The sequence below is a fragment of the Bufo bufo genome, chromosome 6 (assembly GCF_905171765.1).
Source record: "Bufo bufo chromosome 6, aBufBuf1.1, whole genome shotgun sequence".
Classification (NCBI taxonomy): Eukaryota; Metazoa; Chordata; class Amphibia; order Anura; family Bufonidae; genus Bufo; species Bufo bufo.
The window spans coordinates 72,237,060-72,250,158 of record NC_053394.1 but is presented as its reverse complement, the minus strand read 5'-3'; the positions used below and the strand labels follow the sequence as shown (position 1 = coordinate 72,250,158).

General features: G+C 46.4%; 1 protein-coding gene across 2 annotated transcripts in view; it reads left to right on the top strand.

Annotated features, from left to right (window-relative positions):
- Positions 1–728: 728 nt before the first annotated feature.
- Positions 729–13,099, top strand: part of PCGF6 (polycomb group ring finger 6) — a 38,184-nt gene continuing 25,813 nt past the window's right edge. For both annotated transcript variants that reach the window (XR_005779674.1, XM_040436346.1), the window contains exons 1-6: positions 729–1,018; positions 7,903–8,002; positions 8,108–8,204; positions 10,225–10,280; positions 11,509–11,568; positions 11,665–11,773. Coding sequence is in view for 1 of the 2 variants with exons in the window: in XM_040436346.1 (XP_040292280.1) it covers positions 860–1,018; positions 7,903–8,002; positions 8,108–8,204; positions 10,225–10,280; positions 11,509–11,568; positions 11,665–11,773 (581 nt within the window). In the remaining variant the exon portion in view is untranslated. The remainder of the gene's footprint in view (positions 1,019–7,902; positions 8,003–8,107; positions 8,205–10,224; positions 10,281–11,508; positions 11,569–11,664; positions 11,774–13,099) is intronic.

Here is a 13,099-nt window from a genome sequence, read left to right as displayed (position 1 = left end):
ATCGCCTTACCCTCGAGAGCGCACGCACAGTGTCCGTGTGCACGTCCATGAGTCAACGCTCACTGTAATTTTACCTTACCCATGCCCTGGTACTGCGCTTGCGCGGAGGCACCGTGCTGTGGTACTGCACAAAGTTGGGAGGTATGCAGATATAATAGGACTTTTTTGTTTGGTCTTTTTGACAGAATCTGCAATGGGGGGCCTGAACGGGGCCTCCAGTGCAGATATGAACCACTCTTTAACCATACATACATTATATACACATTACAAAGACACACATGGGCCCCATGGAGGTGTCAGGGGGCCCGGGCTGCCACCCTAAATGTCCCTATTATGGTCCACCATTGGCTTCAAGCGATCAAACACGACCTCTCTTGTGGATCGCAAGGCTGGCTCCCAATACAAACAGAAAAACGGATATGACAGCAGTGCCACCATCACAAGAAGCCACCATCACAAGAAGCCACTCGTGGTTCTGGTGTTACCACCATGGCGTTTGGAGATAAATAGTGCTGCATGGCGTGATATTTTTTCCCCCCAAAAAAAACTTGATGGAATCTGCGACTGTGGCTCCTGACTGAGCCTGATACAAATCCTTTAATACCTGGGAACCATTCACACAGTACAATTATGGGCATGTCCCTTGGCAGAACACGTCTCAGATTAGACGATTACATTATAATCCCAGATTTATCCTCACACATGACGGTTCTTGTAGTTTTGACACAAAACAGTGGCTGTTGGTAGGCAACGGCAGCAAAAACTACAATTCCCAGAATGCCCGGCGCCGCGCCTGCGCAGATCTGTGTCGAAAAGAAAAGTACCGCGCTGTTTGTGGAGCAGCTGGGGGTGGGGAGGGATGGAGCTGGAGTTCGGTAAGTCGGTGAAGTGTGAGGACGAGGAGGAGAGGACGGCCACGTCTGTCAGCTTCTCGGCCCAGGATGTCACCAACAGCTCGTTTGGGGAGGAAGATGTTGGAGGCAGCAGGAACGAGGAAGTGCAAGGCGAGGGGCACGAGGTGAGAGGCGACCCCCGCCCGGGGTCACGTGATCTCCCGGCTCTCATCGTTTTCTATGTTCCTGGTCAGGTGGGAATAGAGAGAAGGGGGGAGTAGTCGGAGGTGGTTGTCGGGACATATGGGTCACGTGATGGACGCTTCTCATGGTGCTGAGGGGCGAGAAGATGTCAGAAAAGTCATTCATTGGGGTCTCACTTCTACAGGAGACGCTATAAATCTTTGATAGATGCAGACCCCCCTATCCTGCCTCACTTCTCAGACCCTGTTCACACTAGTGCGGGGGTCAGCTGTTGTGAAACTCCCTTTAAAGTGAATACAGCATGCTGGGAGTTGTAGTTTCACAACAGCTGGAGTGCTGCAGGTTACTGACCCTAGCATTAGGGCACATAGATGGAGCCCCCCCAGCCCCATACCCTTCTAGGATATGTTCACATGGCGTCCTTTGGCGCAGACACCGATGCTGATATCTCACTGGCGGCTGCGCGGTTTCTGCCTCCTGTTCATATCTACAGGAGGTAGAGCTGAGGATTGCGGAGTAGCGGCTTAAAGGCTACGTACATCTTTGGGGGCAATTTTTTTTATTGCATTGTACTTATTTTAAAGGGGTTATCCGAGACTAAAAAATGCACCCCTTGTGCTGGGCCCCCGCACCGCCGCTTCTCCCCGTGCACGGCTGAAAACATCCAGTGTCGGGGGGGGGGGGGCAGCAGGCAGTGACGGGGATGAGCCTCCCTAGCATTGCGGGTGATGCTAGGGAGGCTACCCCCCCTCCCCGAGACCGGATGTTTTCATCCATGCACAGGGAGAAGCAGCAGCGGGGACCAGGAGCGGCGCAGGGAGAGGGGTAAGTATATTACCTGTGAGGGGCCCGGGTGTATGGGGGACATTTTTTAGTCTCAGTTAACCCCTTTAAGCTAAATATTATTTTTGTTCATTTGGTCTTTGATAAATGTCCCCTATATTTTTAATAAACTGGTGTAAAGTAGAACTGGCTTAGTTGCCCATAGCAACCAATCAGATTCCACCTTTCATTTTCCAAGGCTCTGAAAATTGAAAGGAGGAATTTGATTGCTATGGATAACTAAGCCAGCTCTACTTTACAGTAGTCTGATAAATCTCCCCCATGGAATCCTTTTTTCTCGCGTTTGGTGCGGATCTGTCATGGATCTGCACAGACTGATCCGTTCAGATAACACACCCGCATGCATCTGTTCAGAACGGATCCGTTTGTATTATCTTTAACATAGCCAAGACGGATCAGTCATGAACACCATTGAAACACCAGCGAAAACAGATCCATCCCCATTGACTTACATTGTCTGTCAGGACGGATCTGTTTGGCTTAGTTGTGGTGTCGGCCTCCAGAGCGGAACGGAGGCAAACTGATGCATTCTGAGCGGATCCTTTTCCATTCAGAACGGATTAGGGCAACAACTGATCAGTTTTGGACCGCTTGTGAGATCCCTGAACGGATCTCACAAACGGAAACCAAAACGTCAGTGGGAAAGTAGCCTAACATGCTCTAGTAGCAGCCTCTGGATTTTTACTCTGCTCCATCAGGCAACTCCGCTGACGGCTCCTTATCTCTGACCTTATAAACACTCAGTACAGCTCAGTTATTATCTTACTGATCAGGCCTCATGCACACGACCGTTGTTGTGTTCCGTTCCGCAAAATGGGGTTGCGTTGTTCCGTGATCCGTTTCAGTTTTTGTTTCCGTGTGTCTTCCTTTATTTTTGGAGGACCACCAGACATGAAGGAAAGTAAAAAAAAAAGTCTAAGTCAAGTTTGCCAGGCAAATGATATGAAAAAAACGGACGCGCGGATGACAGTCTTGTGTGCCCCCGCGTTTTTTCACGGTCCCATTGACTTGAATGGATCCGCGAACCGTTTTCCGTGAAAAAAATAGGACAGGTTATATTTTTTTGACGGACTGGAACCACGGATCACGGACGCGGATGACTAACTGTGCATTAGCCGAGTTTTCAACTGACCCATTGAAAGTCCGCAGAAAATCACGAAAAACGGAACAACTGACATGGAATAAAACAACGGTCGTGTGCATGAGGCCTAAGAATGTGGCTTAAATAAGTGTTTGACTTATAAGTAATTTAAAGATAAGATTTGTTAGATGACACAGCTAGAAAAACAGTTAACCCTTTGTGTCAGAACAGCTCAATATTTTTAATAAAGGCCAATTGAAAATATGATTTTTAGCCAAAAATGAGTAACATGCAAATGCAATCATAAACAAAAATGGCCTCACCAAGAAGGGACATGTCCGTTTTTGCTGCCGCCCCGTGATTCTCGGAGCTGCCTCAGATTTAAATGAATGGGAGGCAGTAAGGATGCGGCTGCGGGCAGGATTTTGGGCGGCTGTTCATGCCAAAATTCTGCAGTAAAATCTGGCGCGTTAACGGCCTCTAGACATTTATGGCCTATGTGCAGGAAATGTCAAATGTCGGATAAGTGCGGGTTCCAGAGGTGGGACCTGCACCTGGATGCTGTGGTAAGTGTCGGGAGACCCATGTTGATACCCATGACATGAGACAGGCGCAGGTCCCACATGTTTCAGACATCTATGCCATACCTTGAAAATGGGAATATATCTGTTTAAGGCAACTTGTACAAGGGGTGGGGGGGAGTTCCTTTTCTAACAGTTTTGTACGCCTGTTTTTGGTGCAAAAAAGTTGTAAGACCCCATTTTACAATTATGAAATGGCTCCTTGGGAGTGACGGGGGGCTGGCAACTTTACTAACATTTACACCTGGAAATGTTGGAGGAAACTAACCCAGTAAGGGGCTGGAGTGGTTTCTACACCAGGTGCACAGACTGCTGAAAGTGCACCTAATATCTAATGCAGAGATATGCTTCCCCCGGCAGCGCAGAGGGGAATCCAAGACAGACGTAATTGACCCCCAAGGTCAAACAGCCTCTGCTGCCCAGGAGCAGTGATTTTGTATGGGGGCCCTGAAAAGAACTGAAAGGCCAGTCGCACATGTACGTGGCCGCTCCATTCATTTCTATGGGAGTTCTGGAAATAGCTGACTACAGCGCTCTGCTATCTCCGGAACTCTAATAGAAATGAATGGAGTGGCCACGCAAATGTGGGATTGGCCACTCCATTCATTGCAGGGAGTGCGGGGCCCCCGTTCTTGTGCTCAGTGGGGATAACAGCGATCTGATAGTTATCCTCTGTCCTGTGGAGAGGGGATCATTTCAACCAACTGGAATACCCCCTTAATGGGCTTCCTTGTGAACAGTTGAAATAAAGCCTCTCCCGTAATACATGGATGGACGAGGAGGTCTGTCAGAGATGGTGATTGCGGTGAACAAGAGGAGGGTCCAGAGTGGGGGCACTCCATTCATGACATCTGTACGCCCTAATGTGAACAAAGCCTGAGAAGTATACTTGCCCTGATCCCGGACATAAACTTCCCTTCACTCCTTTACCATGTAAGAGAGGAGCATTTCCTTGCAGCACAAGCCAAGGGGAGCATCGCGCAGGGCAAGGTCTGGTGTGAGCTGTCAGTGTGCTAGGAGAATACATCCACTTAGCAGGGAGCCCGGTGATGTCACCGGCACAAGTGGGCAGTTTTAGAGGCGGGTATGACTAGTACCTGGCATAATAGTTTACCGCAGTTTTTGCGCACACAAATGTGTTTATATACAGTCAGGTCCATAAATATTGGGACATCGACACAATTCTAACATTTTTGGCTCTATACACCACCACAATGGATTTGAAATGAAACGAACAAGATGTCCAAATCAGGTGAACAGTGTAGGAATTACAACAGTTTGCATATGTGCCTCCCACTTGTTTAGGGACCAAAAGTAATGGGACATAATAATAATCATAAATCAAACTTTCACTTTTTAATACTTGGTTGCAAATCCTTTGCAGTCAATTACAGCCTGAAGTCTGGAACGCATAGACATCACCAGACACTGGGTTTCATCCCTGGTGACGCTCTGCCAGGTCTCTACTGCAACTGTCTTCAGTTCCTGCTTGTTCTTGGGGCATTTTCCCTTCAGTTTTGTCTTCAGCAAGTGAAATGCATGCTCAATCGGATTCAGGTCAGGTGATTGACTTGGCCATTGCATAACATTCCACTTCTTTCCCTTAAAAAAACTCTTTGGCTGCTTTTGCAGTAGGCTTTGGGGCATTGTCCATCTGCCCTGTGAAGTGCCGTCCAATAAGTTCTGAAGCATTTGGCTGAATATGAGCCCGAAACACTTCAGAATTCATCCTGCTGCTTTTGTCAGCAGTCACATCATCAATAAATACAAGAGAACCAGTTCCATTGGCAGCCATACATGCCCACGTCATGACACTACCACCACCATGCTTCACTGATGAGGTGGTATGCTTAGGATCATGAGCAGTTCCTTTCCTTCTCCATACTCTTCTCTTCCCATCACTCTGGTACAAGTTGATCTTGGTCTCATCTGTCCATAGGACGTTGTTCCAGAACTGTGAAGGCTTTTTTAGATGTCGTTTGGCAAACTCTAATCCGGCCTTCCTGTTTTTGAGGCTCACCAATGGTTTACATCTTGTGGTGAACCCTCTGTATTCACTCTGGTGAAGTCTTCTCTTGATTGTTGACTTTGACACACATACACCTACCTCCTGGAGAGTGTTCTTGATCTGGCCAACTGTTGTGAAGGGTGTTTTCTTCACCAGGGAAAGAATTCTTTGGTCATCCACCACAGTAGTTTTCCATGGTCTTCCAGGTCTTTTGGTGTTGCTGAGCTCACCGGTGCGTTCCTTCTTTTTAAGAATGTTCCAAACAGTTGTTTTGGCCACGCCTAATGTTTTTGCTATCTCTCTGATGGGTTTGTTTTGTTTTCTCATCCTAATGATGGCTTGCTTCACTGATAGTGACAGCTCTTTGGATCTTGAGAGTTGACAGCAACAGATTCCAAATGCAAATAACACACTTGAAATGAACTCTGGACCTTTTATCTGCTCATTGTAATTGGGATAATGAGGGAATAACACACACCTGGCCATGGAACAGCTGAGAAGCCAATTGTCTCATTACTTTTGGTCCCTTAACAAGTAGGAGGCACATATGCAAACTGTTGTAATTCCTACACCGTTCACCTGATTTGGATGTAAATACCCTCAAATTAAAGCTGACAGACTGCAGTTAAAGCACATCTTGTTTGTTTCATTTCAAATCCATTGTGGTGGTGTATAGAGCCAAAAATGTTAGAATTGTGTCGATGTCCCAATATTTATGGACCTGACTGTATAACTAGCTAATGACTCGGCGTTGCTCGGGTATTCATTTATTGTAATTTTTATATTAAATAACAGTGACTTTCACAGTGGCCGCCCCTTTAACGGTGGCTGCCCCTTTAACAGTGTCTTTCCAGGTAGCAAGGGATGTGTATACCAAGTTTCGTTTAAATGGATGGTTGAGTTTGAGTTTTTTGCGGAACATACATATATACGTCCTTTTTTACATTGGCTGCACAGTATGCAGTTAGCAGGACTTGCCCCCTGTATATGATATTCTAGATTGGGATCAGTAACCTTTAGCACTCCAGCTGTTGTGAAACTACAACTCCCAGCATACTCCTTTCACTTCTGTGGGAGTTCATAGAACATCTAAGCAAGTGTGCGTGATGGGAGATGTAGTTTGACAACACCTGGAGGTTGCGGACCCTTGTTCTAGATGGACATCAGTGTGGCCAACGTAACAATACTGACAGACATTCTCGCATTTCGCATGACTCCTTTTTTGTGACCTTTAACACCCATTCGACAAAATGTTGTCATTTTGGAGAACCACCACCAATCTGATATTGATGATCTATCCTGAGGATAGGTCGTCAATAATAAAAGCCCGGAGAACCCCTTTAATCCATATGTAATTGAGTGGTTAAGTGCTCCTCCGCTCTCCTCTGCAGCCCTCGTTCTCCTTCTTGATTGACAGAACCAGCTTCCAGCATATTCGTCTGGCCCTGTCTATTAAAAAGGAGCAGGAGGGGCTGGCAGAGAATCAAGGGTGCACAGAGTGGCTTGGGCCCGCCCTCAGTGCACTTAACTGTTCATTTGCATATGGATTAAAAGCTTTTTCTCCAGAATGAAGCAACAGATCGCTAAGTGAGGTGTAATTACATTCATCTGAGCTAATCCTACAAAGCTAGGATCCACAGGATAGGAGGATAACTATTAGATCGGTGGGGTTCCTACCCCTGCGACCCCCACCGATCACTAGAACGGGGGCCGCAGACCCCATGGAGCTTCCCCTGAAATGGACGGAGAGGCTGAGGGCTGTACTTGGCTGTCTCCAGAACTCCCATAGAAATGAATAGAGTGCCGGCGCGTATTCCGACCAGGCACACCGTCCATTTTAGGGGGAGCTCCACAGACTTTGAGGCAACCGTTCTCGGGATCAATGGGGGTCCCAGCAATAGGTCCCCCGCCGATCTAATAGTTATTTTTGCAGCTGAAATACCCCTTTAACGATACGCAGGTTGCAGTATGACTTCAGTTATTCCCTCTGGATAAATAAGTTTTCATTGAATTTGTGATGGTCACACCAGATTTCAGCCATCGGTAGTAGCAGAGTCACTTACATTTTTATTTTTTTTAACCTTAAAGGGGCTGTATCATCTTGAGACTAAGCCCGGACCACCAGCCAGCCAGGAAAGACTTTGCTGTTTCATAGCAACCATTGCAGTGCACGGGAATTACAGAAAGAGGGTAGCACAGCAAGCTATGCTGATTGCAGATAATTGAAAGCGAATTGTGACTGCAGTATATGTCACGGTAGAAGAAGACCTGTCCTACAGGCCATTCCTGCTGTGTAACCTCGGGTGATGCTCATCCCTCCAAATCCTTAACTTCCGTGTTCTTCACCTGCAGCATATGATTAACCTGGCCGACCTGAATCCCTACATCCGGTGCTCGATATGCGAGGGTTACTTCATCGATGCCACTACCATCACCGAATGCCTTCATACATGTAAGTACAGAGTCACACGTGTCTCAGCTCTGCTCATAGAGAGTAGTGGTCCCAGGGGGACTTCTGGGTCATTCTCCATTGTAACGTCTCCTTTTTGTGTTCCAGTTTGTAAAAGCTGCATCGTTAGGCATTTCTACTACAGCAACCGATGTCCTAAATGCAATGTTGTGGTGCATCAAACCCAGCCCCTGTATAACATTCGGTGAGTATCGTTGCCACTCGGATCATCACTGTGGGAATTTGCATCTACATTAACCCGTTAGTGACCAGGCATAAAAATGCCGTAATGAGCAGAAACGTATTTATTTTATTTTTTTGTTTCTATGCATTACAGTCCTAGAACTTTTATTTTTTATGTTTTCACTCACGTGGCTTGTTTTATGCAGGAGAAATGTATGTTATTATTTTTTGGTGGTCTTTATAATGCATTAACATACTCCAGTGTGCGAATACATTATGCTCTGTAAAATACAAATGCAATAGCACTCTGCAACCAGCATTCTGCCCTGCCTCTATGCTGGATGAGGCATTGGTGTACATTTTGGCCAAAGTGTAATAAGCCACTCACCACGTCAAGGTCGCCTATATTGAGTGGTCCCTAACACTAGTTCCTACCTGTTTATGGGCCATGACCGCCACACTAGTGTTAGGGACTACTCCATAGAGGCGACCTTGACGTGGTGAGTGGCTTATTACGCTTTGGCCAAAATGTACACCAATGCCTCATCCAGCATAGAGGCAGGGCAGAATGCTGGTTGCAGAGTGCTATTGCATTTGTATTTTGCGTTTGTATATGTATTTCGCCATAGCGATGTGCACCTGCATACAGGGTTGTGCTGACTGAATCACCCACATTATGCTCTGTGTCAGTATGACACGCTGCTGTTAGGGTAACACTAGAGTGCCCTAACTGCAAGATTGCAGTGCATACAGCCCTGGGGTCCTTTACAGGTCCTGGGGGCTGACCAAATATCGCTCCCCCAGCTACGATCGGGTCACCGGGAAGCCCAATGACTTCAACACAGGGGATCGCTGCATGATCAAAGGGTAAACAGCGAGGGTCAAAGTTTCCTTCAACCCTGGCTGTTAAGCAGGAGCCAACGGTAAGAACACAGGCTGCTTGCGCTGGAGCAGCCTGTGCAGCAACACCTAAAGACTGGGGTCCTGCACCGCCTGCCGTTAAAAAGCAGCGGTTGTTATTAAGGTATTAATTGTGGTGGATGAGGCCTCGCTCACAGTAGGCATGTGAATATATTAAAGGGTTTCTCTGAGCATTATGTAAAATACAAGCATTCCGCGGACCTGTGAAAGAAAAATGGTTTAGGTAATACTTACCCATCCGCCACGCTGTTTATGCCGCCATCCTCGTTGGAAGGGCTCGCAGCCTGTGGGAGTGCAGCAAGGACAGCAGCATCAGCAGTTCGAGGGATGGGTAAGTATTAACGAAACCATCTTTCTTCCACCAGGTCCGCAGAATGCTTGTATTTTTCACCCTGCTCGGACAACCCCTAAAAGGATTTCAGCGGTACTGAGGTCAAGGCTTGGTGCAGGCCACTCCATTTCTTTCATAAGAAGCTGGACTTTCCTTGTACCTGGAGGCATTGTCCTGCTGGGAAAGTGCAGTTCTTATAACTACTGGTCAGCAGTACACCTATCCTAGGAATAGTCCTCTCGTACAGTTCCGTCAGAGAACAGCTGTTGGAGGAAGCGAATGCACTACATCCATACTTCCATGGACAGTCTAGCAAGTATTTGTGACCACCGCCACACGAGAGCTCAGAAAATGATAGTTTTTTTGTGGTGGTTGTTACTATTCGTACCCTTTGTAACCCGTGTAAGAAGGAACTACGCTTTCAAACTGGAAGGGGTCTTCAGGCAGCTACCAGGAGTCTCCACATCTATTGTAAAAATGAGTTTTCTTCCTTGGTTGTAACACTAAAGGAGCTCAAACCTGACTCTCAAAGCAGTTACTCCAGTTGTGTGCGTACGTGGCGTGAAAAGGATTGTTTTTTTTTTGTACATGGCCTGAGAGGGTGGAGCATGACACAAGGATGAAAGGTCCACTAGTGAGAATCCCTGCGTCCTTCTCCCCCTTAGAGTCCAGTACAAATGTATACAATCTGTAATGGCACCAGCTTTAGAAGGTTTGGGAATCAATTATACATTGTTGTGAGAAGCCTGTTGTGTTCTCTGTAATGTAAATGTGTATTTTTTTTTTTTAGGTTGGATAGGCAGTTGCAGGACATCGTCTTCAAATTAGTCGCCAACTTAGAAGAACGTAAGTCATTTGTATTTTTTTCCCCTCTCATTTTACATGAAGGTGACATATTTATTTCACTGGTTTACACCTTACTAAATGTACCAGTTTCACCGCTTGCTGACCACCCATTGACCATACATGCCCGGGGCAGTCGGCACTTATCCCTGCATGGACGTTTCTAAGCGTCCTTGCAGAGATCACCGTTGCAGGAGCCGGGCGTCCTCTGTCAGTGACAGCAGAGCTCCCCATAGGGAAGGCAGGGACGGTTTTTCACCATCACTCTATACACAGCGCTCCATAAGGGATATGTATAGAGATCAGGAAGCGCAAGGCACTCACTCAGCTTTTATCAGAGGTCCCATAGCTGTGGATAGACAGGATGCTGTGTATGCACAGGATGCGCTTTATATACTTTGGGTCTCCATTCTTGAGAAGGAAGCAGAGTAGACCTGCACCAAATGAACATTTATGGGATCACTATCTTATTAAAGGGTTTATCCATCCCCTAAAATGCCCGGGCCCTTCATACTGGTCATACTTACTCTGCTCCCTGGCACCCGTGTCGCTTCTGATGCCTGCACGGCTGCCGCTGCTTCTCCCCATTGTGGGTGACATTAGGGAGGCTCGTTCCTGTCGCGGCCTGCTATTGGCTGATGTAAGCCCAGTAGATTACATTTAAGGGGTTTCCCGGCTTTTAATATACATCAATATCGGATTGGCCGGGGTATGACCGATCAGCTGTATGAGGGGACAGCGCACGCAGTGTGCACTTGCCAGGTACTGTTTTATTCATGTGTGTGCGCAATAACACTATATGAGCAGTTTAGAACATTAAAACCTGGTGACAAGGTAAGGGTAAATGCACATGTTCAGGATTTATGTGCGGAGAATCCGCACTGAAATCCGCTGATGTTTGCATGGGAATCCGTGAGGACAATATGCATTAATTGGTGCGGATTTACATGCCGATTTGGTGCTGATTTTACTCTCCCCATTGAAGTGAATGAAGGAGATCCGGTCAGGAAAAATAAAATAAATTGACATTCTGCAGATTTTAAAATCCTCACCGGTGTGGATTTTCCGCATGCAAATCCGTGTAGAAAATCCGAACGCAATCCTGATTGTGTGCATTTAACCTAAAGATGTGAACATGATGACTGCCGGCATCTGTTCCCTCTGATAATGCTGCTGATTACTGTTCCACATGTCTTGTTACTAGTTGTAAATTCTGTATGGCTTTTATTAGGTGAGAAAAAACAAATGTATGATTTCTACAGCGAACGAGGGCTGGAGATCCCTAAACCTGGTAAGTAAAGCGCAGTTTTGCATCAGTCTTCTTTCCCTACGTCCTCAAAAACTCTGGGTGTGTAAATGTACTGAATTAATGTCTTCTTATATTCAGTAGTCCCACAGTCTGCCTCAACTGTTCGAGGAAGACCGAAGAAACTGTTCGGACCCTTATTCCACATTCCACCAGAACTGGATGTGTCGCTTCTTCTGGAATTTATAGGGTCAGTAAACTTTTTGTTCATGTTTTACACAGTAGACCGAGCAGGATAAACTGAGAATGGCAAGTCTAGCAGATGTACCCTATAAGTTTTCATGAGACAAACTCTTCAAATGCTGTGTTTCATTTACTGTAGTGCACCATAGTAAGCATCCCTCCCTAGATATGTGTTTACATCTTATAAACCGTGATCTCCCTTTTATATAGTGCATCTCCATTAGAGATGATCCAGCAGCCTAATCTGGTATAAATGCCGGCTGGCGGTCAGACATAAAAAAATGCTGCATGCCCGGCTAAAAAACCCATTATTTATGTTGAAAAGTGGCCGGATCACTGCCAGATCCCAATATAGGCAATAGGGATCAGGCGCTGATCTGTTGAATCTGGCAGTGCAGGATCCGGTGAACGCCGGCAGAGATGTGAACGTAGCCTAACCTGATCATTATTTTTTGGGATGGTTGGACACCTAGAATAAGTCCTCAATAACATGTGAAGAACATGGCCACTATATTACACATCAGCGTTTTTCCCTAAATGGGGGCAGAATGGAGTGCACCAGAATGCATTCCGTTCCATTTGGTTGCATTCCCATGCCGAACACAAAAACGCTGAAAGCAGCGTTTTTGAGTGTGTCATGGGATGCAGAACAAGACGGAACCGGCATGAAACACAATGTAAGTCAGTGGTGCCGGATCAGTTTTCTCAGACACAAAAGAAAACTGATCCGTCCCCCATTGACTTACAATGGTTTTAGTGCCGGATCCGTCTTGGCTATTTTAGAGATAATACAACCCGATCCGTTCATAACGGATGCAGCCGGTTATATTACCTTAACGGAAGCATTTTTGCTGATCCATGACGGATCCGGCAAAAACGCAGATGTAAAAATAGCCTAAATTGCTCCGTGGTATGACTCGGGCCCCTTACCTCGTTATGTAGAGCAGGGGCTCCAGCAGCTATCTTTACCATAATATACATACCCCGCCATTTTGGGGTTGCTCCCCTCCTGCATTTCTGGCCACACAACTGGATGTAAATTACAGTGCAAATGCTTCTGAGTTATTTCTGGATCTGGGGTCCACTTTTCTTCTCACAATGCTTTTGTCACATACGAATTCTGTTGATGATCTGATATACTGTATGCGAGACATCTTCACAACTACTTTTTCCTGTACAACATCAGTAAAATCTATGGTGGCATTAAAGAGGGGGGGGGGCGGGGTACTGTCTCCTAAAACTGCTGACCTTTCTTAGTGCAGTGATGCCCAACCTGTTGTCCTCCAGCTGTTGTAAAACTACAACTCCCACCATGCCTTATTGTAGGCTGTCT